General features: G+C 43.6%; 1 protein-coding gene across 1 annotated transcript in view; it reads left to right on the forward strand.

Moving 5' to 3' along the window:
- LOC140485741 (annexin A5-like) overlaps positions 1–14,094 on the forward strand; it is a 56,925-nt gene that overhangs the window by 18,084 nt on the left and 24,747 nt on the right. The window contains exons 4-5 of the mRNA XM_072584222.1: positions 1,211–1,305; positions 3,040–3,153. Of these exons, the coding sequence (XP_072440323.1) occupies positions 1,211–1,305; positions 3,040–3,153 (209 nt within the window). The remainder of the gene's footprint in view (positions 1–1,210; positions 1,306–3,039; positions 3,154–14,094) is intronic.

Genomic DNA, 14,094 nt, shown 5'->3' on the forward strand with positions numbered 1-14,094 from the left:
TGACCTTCCCTCAGAACCCTTAAGAGAGAGGTTGCTTGGCAAACCTAGCCTGTAGGCCCTGTAACTTTAGAAGATTTGAGAGGTGATTGAATCATAGTTTTATCACATGACGAAAGGAATTGGATACATTAAATATGTAGAAACCTTTTCATTGGAAGAACCCAGAACCCAGGGCATAATCTCGCAATTAGAACTAAGCCATCTAGGAGTGAAATTGATAGCTGGTTATTTTGGTTTAATGACTTAGATTAACTTTAATGGCATATAGTCTGAGTGTAATCCTGCAAAGTTTTGGTTCATCTTTTAATTTGTTTTCCCTGGCCATTTCAAAATTGCTGTTGTCACTTCCAACCATAAGCACTGTTTTCATTTGCTTTGTCCATGTAACATAGTGCTCTTTCTTCAGGCTTGCTGTCCTCCTGTCCTTGAATGTGACGCTGCCTCCCAAATCCGTACTTGCATTTCCCAAAATTTAATACTTGAATGCAAACTCCCACATGGTACTCTTCACTGCTGTGTCAGGGTGGATATTCCCTTCTTGACACCATTAAACACAAAGGTCTGCATTTGAAATAGCAATCTTTCATCCAAACTCTCAGATAATGTGCAAGTCTCCTGGCACACCTCTGTCTCCTTTAAGTGCAATGATGTGGAGGTGCTGGTGTTGGACTAGATTAGATTACATTACATTACAGTGTGGAAACAGGCCCTTTGGCCCAACAAGTCCACACCGACCCGCCGAAGCGCAACCCACCCATACCCCTACATTTACCCCTTACCTAACACTACAAACAATTTAGCATGACCAATCACCTGACCTGCACATCTTTGGACTGTGGGAGGAAACCGGAGCACCCGGAGGAAACCTACGCAGACACTGGGAGAACGTGCAAACTCCACACAGTCAGTCGCCTAGGGCGGGAATTGAACCCGGGTCTCAGGCACTGTGAGGCAGCAGTGCTAACCACTGTGCCACTGTGCCGCTCTGGGGAGGACAAAGTCAGAAGTCACGTGACACTGGGTTATAGTCCAACAAGTTTATTTGAAATCATATGCTTTTGGAGCGCTGTTCCTTCCTCTGAAAACTTTTGATTTCAAATAAACCTATTGGACTATAACTTGGTGTCTTGTGACTTCTGACCTTTTTCTTTAAGTGCTACTGACTTCCTTAATTCTTTGAAGTTTTAGATTTTGTTTTCTTGTTCTATAGGTACTGATGAAAGTGCCATTCTTCATGTCCTGACAACTAGAAGCAGTACCCAGCGTATGAAAATCAACCTTCAGTACAAAACTCTGTTTGGCAGGGTAAGAAAACATCAATGTGCATGCTTCATTATAGCATTCAATTTGTTTTTAATGCATTTGCTCAAAACACAAACTTTAGTTGAAAGAAGATCAAGCCCCATCTAGTTTTCTCACCATCGTGATAGTCGTGCTGATTGCATGTAACTCTCAGTTATGCATTCTTCATAATGGTTGGAAATGAGAGCTGTGGAAAAGTCCCAGTGGTGGATACCTTTTAATAAACCAGAGGTCCAAAGTCATTTGATCATTGAGTGTGCTACACGCATGCCTTAAAATGATCGTACTTCATTCCAAATATCCAATTGGCATTTGGAGCAACAGTGGAGCTTCAACACCTTTCTAACTCGCCTGTTTGATGTACTATCTGATCACTGAAATATTGAGGAAATTTTAATCCCCAGGAGTGATGGAAGAGGGACTGACTGGAGCTAGACTACATCTGAGAAAGAGTGACTATTTTCATTAAACCCTGCTCAACTACTGCACCACGCCATTACAGAACAGCTTTACCTCATGTCAACTTTTAATGGGCCAAAGGCTGCAAATCCAACTTCCCTCCCTTTCTTGGTGCTAATGCTGAGTGTCACAGGTGGGAATGAACAAGAATAATGAAAATAATAACATGTTACTTACACCTTCAACCAGAGACACGAGGCTCATGGACAGCCCCAACTGGAAATGGATACCAAGCTGTGGCTCTGGCAACTACAGCATTAGGGCATTGAGCTACAGCTGAGATAACGCCTTTGCCGAACACCAAATGGCATTACTGACAGAAGCAGGAGTGCCTTGATTTCACTGAACAAGAAGCCTATAGCCAGATGGTCTGCATTTTATGACACTGGAGATGAGAGAGGCAGAGAGCCATCCTGATATGTAGTTAGGTCAACTAAAGTCTGTAATGTTCACTCTTGTGTGAGTGTAGACCTAACCTTATCACAACACTTCCAGAAAAAACATCTACAAATTAATTCAGGGTCATGAATATTCCAAGGACATGAAAGGTACCGTGTATAAATGAGTTATTTTTCAACTAATGAAACCAACTTTTCATTATTTACTTTCACACTTCAATTTATAACTTGGAAAAAAACCAGAAATTTTTCAGGCTTTAATCACCCTTCAATCCTGATTAAATTTCCAGTAAATCCTTTATCAGGTCTATAATAATGGTTCTGTAAAATCATATGGAAGGGATAGTAAATATTTCAAATTCATCTTTCCTGTCTTGTATTTGGAGTAAGTCTTGTTGGCCTTTTTCTAACCTTACATAATTTTAAAAGTGGGTGTAAGATATTCTCAACCACTCACATGTAATCAGTTAGCTGTTTTTCATTGCTCTCTTATATTCCACATGAAATCTAGTAAATAAATTGTCAGGATCCTTTTAAAATGTTAAGTTAGTTGGCAATTTCAGCCACAGATTTTCTGAAGTTTCTTTATTCTGGGCTGTAGAGAGGAAGAGAAAGGCATTGCAGTCTTTAACAGTCTTGCTTTGATAATCCTGTCCATTTTTTGTCTCTGAGATGCTTCCTCCCACTTGCATTAGTCATTTCTATTAAGATCTGGCTAATGTCCATTTGGAAAAAATTGTCTCCAAATTCTGCAATTTGATTTTGTGGAAGGGATCTCACTAAGTGAAACCATGTGTCAACTGTATTCATTGTAAAAACTTGGCAGAGCCGTTATTGAAGGAATGTGAAATATTACAGTGATCTTATTTAAATGCAACAGGATCTTGTTGAGGATCTAAAATCTGAATTGGGTGGCAAGTTTGAAAAGCTGATTGTTGGGCTGATGAAGACTCCTCTACAATATGATGTTTTCCAATTGCACAATGCACTGAAGGTAAGTTATCGAATTCTCCTGCTTTTTATGGTAATACCTTGTCTGTATGAAGACCTTTTAGATGCCTTTTAAGGTAAAGTTACCACAATCCTCCTGGACCATAGTGTTGTTCTCTCATTAGAAAGAGATGACTGGCAGATAGAACCGTATAGCACAGGAACAGGCCCTTCGGCCCATGATGTTGTGCTAACCATGATGCCACATTAAACTAATCACTTCTGCCTGTCCTCGGTCCATATCCTTCCACTCTTTGATATTCATATGCTTACCTGGGCTTCTCAGCATTGGGGATTGCCTCTATATAGTCCCAGCAGTGGCCACCACTCCCTGCTATGGCTCAGCTCTCTAAAGGTGGGATGTCCTCCTGGCAAGAATTCCATCCCTTTGTTTTAGAGTGATTCATGACTTCTGAGTTGCAGGGTAGAGGCTACAAGACCCCATAAAATCTAGATAGTTCTTTTAACTGTATTATCTGCAAATGTTGTTCCATTCCAAATCCTCTAAACTGCAGATGATTATCAGTCCTTGTCCTCGTGATTTAATGATCACAGTTATCGTAAGATAAGTTCTGGGAAGCAGGAAGGCTGGCTGAAGGAGGGAATCTGAAGCCAGTAAGCCATTTTGCAAACCACGATGAAGTGTTGCTTCCGCCAATAAGTGTCTCACATTGGACCAGCATGGTGGATCACAACACTAGGGACCCAAGTTTGATTCTACCCTCCAGCCACTGTTTGCGTGGAGTTTGCAAATTCTCCGTGTGCCTGCCTGGGTTTGCCCTCGCAGTCCAAAGATTTTGCAAATTTGGTGGATTGGTCGTGCTTAGTTGCCCTGTAATGTGTAGGCTAGGTGGATTAGCCATGTTAAATGTGGGGTTACAGGATGTGGTAGGGGGCTGAGTCTTGGTGGGATGCTATTTGGAGGGATGGTGTGGACTCGATGGACCAAATGGCCTCCTTCCACTCTGCAGGGATTCTATGAAATTGCTCCCATAGCTAATAGTAATACTGATAACACTCAGTTTGTCATTGTAGCCAATGATAGTACAATTGCTTAGTGACTAATTATTCTACCAATAATTAGTAATATCCTATAATCTGTTGATTTTTGTGCTGACCCTAGAGCTGGAATCACCTGCCCTTCACAAGGGCTTGACAGCCATTGCTTTTCTCTTTGAGCTTTTTGAGAAGTTGATGACTTGCATTGCATTGGGAACCATGGGCAGAGCCGATCTCAAGTGGGCCTTAACTTGTTGAAACTAAGTGGCGTTGGCTTGAGTTAAACAGTGGGCGGAGGCCTTGGCATTTGGGGAGCATCGCCTAAACTCAGTTCAGCATCAACATTTCTAATCTGTTCTTTAACTCTGACTTAATAAAGGTGAATTTTCATAGAATCTTAGGAATTCCAGCACAACCGGTAGCTATAAATCCCTTCCCTTCAGATTCTTTTATATTTCTCCTTTTCAAATAATTAATGTTGCCCCTCTTAAATTATATCTAGCTTTTTTTTACTTCTGCAACTTCAGTTCAACTTCTGGTGAAACATCTCCAGGTTTTGATAACTTTCTACGCAAGAACGTTCATTCTCTTTTCCAGTGTGAATCATCAGACTTTATTCCTCTATTCTCCATTTTTCAATCAGTGAAGATAATCTTTCGTTATTAACTTACGGCACTTCCATCTGCATCTTTGACTGGCCCTTCCTCTCCCAGCTTTGACTGGCCCTTCCTCTCCCAGCTTTGACTGGCCCTTCCTCTCCCAGCTTTGACTGGCCCTTCCTCTCCCAGCTTTGACTGGCCCTTCCTCTCCCAGCTTTGACTGGCCCTTCCTCTCCCAGCTTTGACTGGCCCTTCCTCTCCCAGCTATGACTGGCCCTTCCTCTCCCAGCTTTGACTGGCCCTTCCTCTCCCAGCTTTGACTGGCCCTTCCTCTCCCAGCTTTGACTGGCCCTTCCTCTCCCAGCTTTGACTGGCCCTTCCTCTCCCAGCTTTGCACTTACTCCTCCATGATGCTGGAGCTTCCAGCCATTAGCTAGTACCACCTCATTCCCCAGTTTTCCCTATTTATCCCCCTGAACCTTAATCTACTTTATTTTCCCTTCCTCCTTTTGTCTTTCCCCCTACTTTCCAGTTTCCCTTGTCCTTTTGAGCTTGCTGTTTCTGATTTGTAATTATTTAGCGTTGAATTTTCAGCGCAGCTACTCTGAGTCAATAGAACATGTTAACATGGCTTAATTAGAGAAAATGAAAACCAGTGAGCAATTTGTTAGCTGTCAGCATCCCACAATGAATACTCCATTAAACTGGAGATAATTGAGGTTAGCATAGGGAACCAAATCTCTAAATTATTACTACTTGATTGCAGTAGACTTCAGATGCTTCGTTTCAAGGTTAAAGTTTTTGTTGAAATACCAATTTAATGTTCTGAGCTGTCTTTTTTCATTTTCCTTTCTCAACTAATTCTCCTCCTGGCCCCTGATACTGACACTTCAAATACAGTGTGTGGTGTGCCAAATGGCCTTTCCAATGAGTATTTTTTTTGACATGCGTGCCAAGCTAGCAGATGTTAAATTGGGAAGCCGGTGAATGAATGGCAATGTATGATTGACCCATTGTTAGAAGTCCAGGCATCGCACCACCTTTGTGCTGCTGACTAGCATGTGTTTTGCGTGCACCAGACACTCACCCCATTGATCATTGATTGACTGTATCAGTAGGGAGCCCGAAGGTCTTGTTTCTTAATGTTAGTTAAACTAGTTGACTGTTTAGAGGAGTGGTGCATCATGGCTGGGGCAGATGCTAGGCCGATGTCTGGGTCTAATTACGATGCAGCCTTCACTGAAATTCTAGCTTCCAGTGCTTAATAAGCTTTCACCAAAACTGGTAAGCTCTGCAGCACAAGACCAGCCTGCTGTTTGTTTACATACTTATTTTGCCATCGTACAGGCTGAGACTTTCAGGTAGGCTTTCATTAGTTGCATGTTGGCCACATGTGCAAGGGGTTGTGATTTGGGATCACAGACCATGTAATCAGACTATTGCACACAAATGACCCACCAAGTGTGTGGGCATGACCAAATCTGCAAACTGCACACTAATCAATGCCAAGATCTGTCTGTTCTAACGCCTTCATAATGGGAAATCTGTTTGATTCCAACAGCATAATATCCATATTAATTGGCACCTGTAACATATAACCATTGGGCTCGACTGAACCCAGTTTATGATTCAAGATCTTCAGGTTATTTTCCAATAAGAAACAACAAAGGGGGTGGCATGGTGGCTCAGTGCTTAGCGCTGCTGCCTCATAGCGCCAGGGACCCAGGTTTGATTCCAGCCTTGGGCGACTGTCTGTCTGGAGTTTGCACATTCTCTCTGTGTCTGTGTGGGTTTCCTCCCACAATCCAGAGATGTGCAGGTTAGGTGAATTGGCCATCCTAAATTGCCCATAGTGTTCAAGGATGTGTAAGTTGGGTGCATTAGTGAGGGGTAAATGAAGAGTAATAGGGTAAAGGGGATGGCTTGGGTGGGGTATTCTTTGGAGGGTCAGTGTGGACTTGTTGGGCCAAATGGCCTGTTTCCATACTGTGGGTATTCTTGTTCTCAGAATACCCAATGTCCATCTTTGGACACAGCCAGCAGTTGGAAATCTCAGCTAATTTCTTTTTTTCCTTAAAGCCTCCCCTTAACCCGGGGAACAATGGTCACATTGGCACGAGGGATTGCATCCAGGACTGTCCTGATCTGTAATATTCTGCTTCCACTCCTGCAACGTGTTGAGTCCTCATGAGAGCTCTGAGTTTGTTGAGAAATCTTTGTTAGTGGAACTTTGTGAATAGTGTATCTTGACAGCAGCAAAACAAAACCAAGAACTGCAGGTGTTGGAGATCTGAAACAAGTTCAGCAAGGCTTTTGGCAAAGTTTCCACATGGTAGACTAGTTAGCAAGGTTAGATCAGGGAGAGCTAGCTATTTGGGTACAAAATTGGCTTGACGTAGGAGACAGAGGCTGGTGGTGCAGAGTTTTTCGGACTAGAGGCCTATGACCAGTGGTGTGCCACAAGGATCAGTGTTGGGTCCACTGCTTTTTGTCATTTATATGAATGCTTTGATTGTGAATATAGGATGAAACGTTAGTAAGCTTGTAGATGACACCAGAGTTAATGGTGTAGTAGATAGTGCAGGTAATCTCACAGTACAATGGGGCCTTGACCAGATGGTCCAATAGACTGAGGAATGGCAGATGGAGTTTAGATAAATGTTGCATTTTGGAAAGGCATATCAGGGCAGGACTTCTACACCTTAATGATAGGGTCCTGGTTAGTGTTGCCACATAAAGAGACCCTGGGGTGCAAGTTTCTAGCTCCATGAAGATGGAGTTGCAGGTAGATAGGATCACAAAGGTGTTTGGTGTGCTTGCCTTTATTGGTCAGTACATTAAATATAGGAAATGGGATCAGAGTCAAGATTAGAATGGTGCTGGAGAAGCACAGCAGGTCAGGAGCAGGAAAATAGATGTTTCAGGCAAAAGCCCTTCATCGGGTTTCCTTTTTCCCGAAACGTTGATTTTCCTGCTGCTCCGATGCTGCCTGACCTGCTGTGCTTTTCCAGCACCACTCTAATCTTGACTCGAATCTGTAGTACCCACTTCCAAGTAGGAAATGAGATGTCATGTTGTGTCTGTACAGGACATTGGTTAGGCCACTTTTGAATTGCTGCATTCAGTTCTGGTCTCCCCGCTATAAGAAGGAGGTTAACCTTAAAAGTGTTCAAAAACTATTTGCAAGAATGTTACCAGGGTTGGAGGTCTAGGGAGAGGCTGAATAGGCTGGGGCTATTTTCCTAGGAGCTAAGGAGTGACCTTATAGAGGTTTATAAAATCATGAGGGGTGTGGATAGGGTGAATAGCCAAGTTTTTTTTTGTTCCCCAGGATAGGGTCGCGGTGTCCAAAACTAGAGGGCATATGTTTAAGGTGAGAGGAGAGAGATTCAAAAGGGAAATAAGGGACAACATTTTCGTGCAGAGGGTGGTGCATGTCTGAAATGACCTGCCAGAGGAAGTGATGGAAGCTGGTACATTTGCAACATTTAAAATATAAAAATCACACAATACCAGGTTATAGTCCAATACGTTTATTTGGAAGTACACCCTTTCAGAGCACTGCTGCTTTGTCAGGTTACCTGACTAGTTACCTGACAAAGGAGCAGCACTCCGAAAACTTGTCCTTTCAAATAAACCTGTTGGACTATAACCTGGTGTGGTGATTTTTAACCTTGTCCAGCCTAGTCCAACACCATCACGTCCACATCATAACATTTTAAAAAGCATCTGGATGTGGACATGAATCGGAAGGGTTTAGATTAGATTCCCTACAATATAGAAACGGGGCATTTGCCCCAACAAGTCCACACCGACCCTCCGAAGAGTAACCCATCCAGACCCATTCCCTTACCCTATATTTACCCCTGACTAATGTGCCTAACACTCTGGGCAATTTGGCATGACCACTTCACCTAACCTGCACATCTTTGGACTGTAGGAGGAAACCGGAGCACCCAGAGGAAACCCACACAGACTGGGAGAATGTGCAATCTCCACACACAGTCGCCTGAGGTGGGAATTGAACTGGGTCCCTGGCACTGCGAGGCAGCTTGCTAACCACTGAGCCACCGTGCCGCCCAGCGTTTAGAGGGATATGGGCCAGGTGCTGGCAAAGGGGACTAGATTAATTTAGGATAGTTGGTTGGCATGGATGGGTGGGTGGAAGGGTCTCTTTCCATGATGCTCAATCCTAAAACTCTGTAAGTTGCTAGGGGAGCTCAGCAGGTCTGGCTGCATCTATGGAGAGAAATGGTTAATGCTTCAAGTCCAGTGATTCTTCATCTGAACTGAGAGCAGCTAGGAAAATATGGCATTAATGCTGGTAGGGTTGTGGAGGATGGTTTGGAGGGGGTGGGCGGGGGGTGGGGGGGAGGAATGAGGTGGTGGGCAGGGGGAGGAGGGGAGTGGAATAGGTGGAAATAGAGCTCCAAAAAAGCAGACAGAGGAATTGAAGATGATAAGCCAGGGAAGTAGAGAAGCTCGGTAAATGATAATGGGTGTTATGAGTGGGTGAAAATGGGTTGACTGTGCTGAAAGCACCCCATGTCATGACAAGACAGGACTTGCTGGAATTATGGTTGATGACTGAAGTTATGACATCAGTGTTGGACAGAATCCTGAGGGACAGGGTGTACATGTATTTGGAAAGGCAAGGACTGATTCGGGATAGTCAACATGGCTTTGTGCGTGGGAAATCATGTCCAACAAATTTGATTGAGTTTTTTTGAAGTAATAACAAAGAAGATTGATGAGGGCAGAGCAGTAGATGTGATCTATCTGGACTTCACTGATTAGCAAGGTCCAATCTCATGGAATACAGGGAGAACTAGCCATTCGCGTTACTGGCTCAAAGGTAGAAGACAGAGGGTGGTGGTGGAGGGTTGTTTTTCAGACTGGAGGCCTGTGACCAGTGGAGTGCCACAAGGATCGGTGCTGGGTACACTACTTTTTGTCATTTACATAAATGATTTGGATGCGAGCATAAGAGGTACAGTTAGTAATTTTGCAGATGACACCAAAATTGGAGGTGTTGTGGACAACGAAGAAGGTTACCTCAGATTACAACAGGATCTGGACCAGATGGGCCAATGGGCTGAGAAGTGGCAGATGGAGTTTAATTCAGATAAATGCGAGGTACTGCATTTTGGGAAAGCAAATCTTAGCCGGACTTATTCACTTAGGTAAGGTCCTAGAGAGTGTTGTTGAGTAAAGAGACCATGGAGTGCAGGTTCATAGCTCCTTGAAAGTGGAGTCGCAGGTAGATGGGATAGTGAAGAAGGCGTTTGGTATGCTTTCTTTTATTGGTCAGAGTATTGAGTACAGGAGTTGGGAGGTCATGTTGCGGCTGTACAGGACATTGGTTAGGCCACTGTTGGAATATTGCGTGCAATTCTAGTCTCCTTCCTATTGCAAAGATGTTGTGAAACTTGAAAGGGTTCAGAAATGATTTACAAGGATGTTGCCAGAGTTGGAGGATCTGAGCTACAGGGAGAGGCTGAACAGACTGGGGCTGTTTTCCCTGGAGCGTCGGAGGCGGAGGGGTGACCTTATAGAGGTTTACAAAATTGAGGGGCATGGATAGAATAAATAGACAAAGTCTTTTCCCTGGGGTCGGAGATTGCAGAACTAGAGTACATAGGTTTAGGGTGAGAGGGAAAAGATATAAAAGAGACCTAAGGGGCAACTTTTTCACGCAGAGGGTGGTACGTGTAAGGAATGAGCTGCCAGAGGATGTGGTGGCGGCTGGTACAATTGCAACATTTAAGAGGCATTTGGATGGGTATATGAATAGGAAGGATTTGGAGGGATATGGGCCGGGTGCTGGCGGGTGGGACTAGATTGGGTTGGGATATCTGGTCGGCATGGAGGGTTGGACCGAAGGGTCTGTTTCCATGCTGTACATCTCTATGACTCTATGCTTTGCCGTTAGTGTCGTAGCAATACTTAAAGTACCTCTTAAAGGCTTATGTGCAAATAAATGTTTTTTCTGTAGATTAAGTGGAAAAATATCGCATTAGATTCTTAATGCCCCTGTTGAACATACACAAATTTCCATTTATCTTCTAGTCATCAAGCTCTTGTCTTAAAAATGGGTTCAATGTTTTAACGATTATGGAAAGAATTCCTGTTACTGCTTTCATTTAGAATTCACATCTGTGCAGTTTATGTGGCAGGAAGGAAGTAACTGAGCCCAGAATACTTGAAATGAATCACCAGAGTCATAACTGTTAACCACTCCCTGCTCATTCTGTTCAGTAGGAGTTGGAATTATCGTACAACGTGTTTTCTAAAAACAAGTTTAAAAACTGATTTTACAAGAACAACATGCATATTAACCAGTGATTTTTATCGTCCGCAGACATTACAGTATGCATCACAGGAGTGCTGTCAAATAAAAACTGAAACAAAGCCAGTGAAGTCCCAGAATGGCTGTCCATGAGCTTGGCCAAAGGGATTTTCAGGAACAACTTGCAGGGGGGGAGAGAGTGGGGGATTTGAAGAACTTTAGAACCAGAGATGGAGAGGGTCAGGGCCAGTTTGGAGGGGTTAGAGGAATTTGAAAATGAAGATGGGAATATTCCGCTTTAGTGATGATGGGCTGTGCACAGTAGTGCTCAGTGTGTAAGACTATACAAAGGAGGATATGGATAACTGATTTTGGGACGAACTGAAGTGAACAGAGGTTCATCGGGAAAGGATCGGAATTATTGATTCTGGACGTTAACAAAACCCTCGTTTGGTCTTTTAGAAATTGCATTGAGTTAATGTTGACGTTTTGGGTAGTAATCTAAATCAAGATTAAGGTTTGTCTAATACGATGGCCTGTTTGAATGCCTTGTTTATTGTAAACACTAAAAAATTTGTTCCTTGCATACACATTGAATTATTGATATTAGATCAATAGAATTAGTGGGTCAGAATCTCTTGGCATTTGGTAAGGTCCTAGGGAGTGTTGCTTTACAAAGAGACCTTGGAGTGCAGGTTCATAGCTCCTTGAAAGTGGAGTCACAGGTAGATAGGATAGTGAAGAAGGCGTTTGGTATGCTTTCCTTTATTGGTCAGAGTACTGAGTACAGGAGTTGGGAGGTCATGTTGCGGCTGTACAGGACATTGGTTAGGCCACTGTTGGAATATTGCATGCAATTCTGGTCTCCTTCCTATTGGAAAGATGTTGTGAAACTTGAAAGGGTTCAGAAAAGATTTACAAGGATGTTGCCAGGATTGGAGGATTTGCACTATAGGGAGAGGCTGAACAGGCTGGGGCTGTTTTCCCTGGAGCATCGGAGGCTGAGGGGGTGACCTGATAGAGGTTTATAAAATCATGAGGGCATGGATAGGATAAATAGACAAAGTCTTTTCCCTGGAGTGGAGGAGTCCAGAACTAGAGGGCATAGGTTTAGGGTGAGAGGGGAAAGATATAAAAGAGACCTAAGGGGCACCGTTTTCATGCAGAGGGTGGTACGTGTGTGGAATGAGCTGCCAGAGGAAGTGGTGGAGGCTAGTAAGATTGCAACATTTAAAAGGCATCTGAATGGGTATACGAATAGGAAGGGTTTGGAGGGATATGGGCCGGGTGCTGGCAGGTGGGACTAGATTGGGTTGGGATATCTGGTCAGCATGGATGGGTTGGACCGAAGGGTCTGTTTCCACCCTGTGCATCTCTATGACTCTCTATGTATATCTGAGTAGGCATAGGCTTCATTTAATGTATCGTCCACAAGATGGCAGTCAGACTTGTAATCATTGGGTGGGAAACCAGCCTAGTGGTACAGCCCTGGCAGTAGGAGGCCCAGTTACTACTAACATTTCAGTCTCAAACATACTATCAGCCAACCTTTCTACCAAGGTATCTGGTGAAGTGGTGAAAAATCAGAGATGGACAACATTAAATTTGGGCTGATAGGTGAATACCATGCAAAACAAGAGAGAAGCGCTGAAAATGTGTTGCTGGAAAAGCGCAGCAGGTCAGGCAGCATCCAAAGAACAGGAGAATTGACATTTCGGGCATAAGCCCTTCTTCAGGAAGAAGGGCTTCTGCCCGAAATGTCGATTCTCCTGCTCCTTGGATGCTGCCTGACCTGCTGCGCTTTTCCAGCAGCACATTTTCAGCTCTGATCTCCAGCATCTGCAGTCCTCACTTTCTCCCCAAAACAAGAGAGAATCCAACCATTGGCGTTTAACATTTTAATAGCATTACCATAACTGAATCTCCCATTTCTAATATCCTCAGGGTTGCCATTTATGAAAAACTGAACTGGACCAACCTTATAAGTATAACTGTAGCTTCAAGAGCAGATCAGATGCTGACAAACCTGCAAGCAACTAATATCCAGTCTTCCCAATGCCTGCCCACCATCTGACAAGGCACCAATTCAGGAGGATGAAGGAATATTCTCTATTTGCCTGGATCAATGCAGCTCCAACACCACTCCAGAACCACCTCCTCATCCATGAGGAAAACAGCATGCTTGATTGGCACCCCATCTTCAACATTCACTCCCTCCACTAGGCAGCAGAGTGTACCATCAATGAGATTCACTGCAGCAATTCTCCCAGGCTCCTTACACAGTATTCTTCAAACCTGTGACCTCTACCATATTGAAGGACAAGGGAGGCAGACACATAGAAACATCACCATGAACAAGCTCCCTGTCATGCCCCTCACATCCTGACAAGGAAACATATCACCGTCCCTTCACTGTTGCTGTCAATATCTTGGAGTTCCCTACCTAACAGCATTGTGGGTATGACTGCAGCAATTCTAGAAGGCCACTCATTACCAGTACCTTGAGGGCAATTAGGGATAGCTGGCACAGACACAGTGGGCCAAATGACCTCATTCTGTCCTGTAATAATTCTGTGATGGTAACATGGACTCTCTACTCTCTCTTGCATTTCCCTGCTGTGTTGTGCCAGTGAGCAATACAGAATTTCTGGACAGAGAGCTCTACTGCAAAGTTTTCACTTGCCATCCTTGTGCTATCTCTAGCGAAGGTGACTGGATAGCCCAGGAGACATTGGAGCAGAATACCACAATGTTGCCTGAATCCTTCCAGAATTCCTCATTTTAATTTCAGATTTCCAACTCCTATTGCTTTTATTTAGATGGAATGTGCTGCACTGACTGAGTAAAATCTCTCCCTTCCCAGTGTAAGGATCATTGTAAACTTGAAGTTTGTTGTGCTTAGCTTTCCAGAGCAAATGATGTTCCTGACTGGAGCGAAGCAGTGGGAGAGCTGCTCTCGAGATGTGCAATTAATTTTCTCAATTGCAATTCGGCTTTTGTTGAATAGGGGATAAACATAAAGAACTGCAGATACTAGAAATCTGAAACAAGGAGTGAT

This window comes from Chiloscyllium punctatum, chromosome 14 (genome assembly GCF_047496795.1).
Source record: "Chiloscyllium punctatum isolate Juve2018m chromosome 14, sChiPun1.3, whole genome shotgun sequence".
In the NCBI taxonomy this organism is placed as follows: domain Eukaryota; kingdom Metazoa; phylum Chordata; class Chondrichthyes; order Orectolobiformes; family Hemiscylliidae; genus Chiloscyllium; species Chiloscyllium punctatum.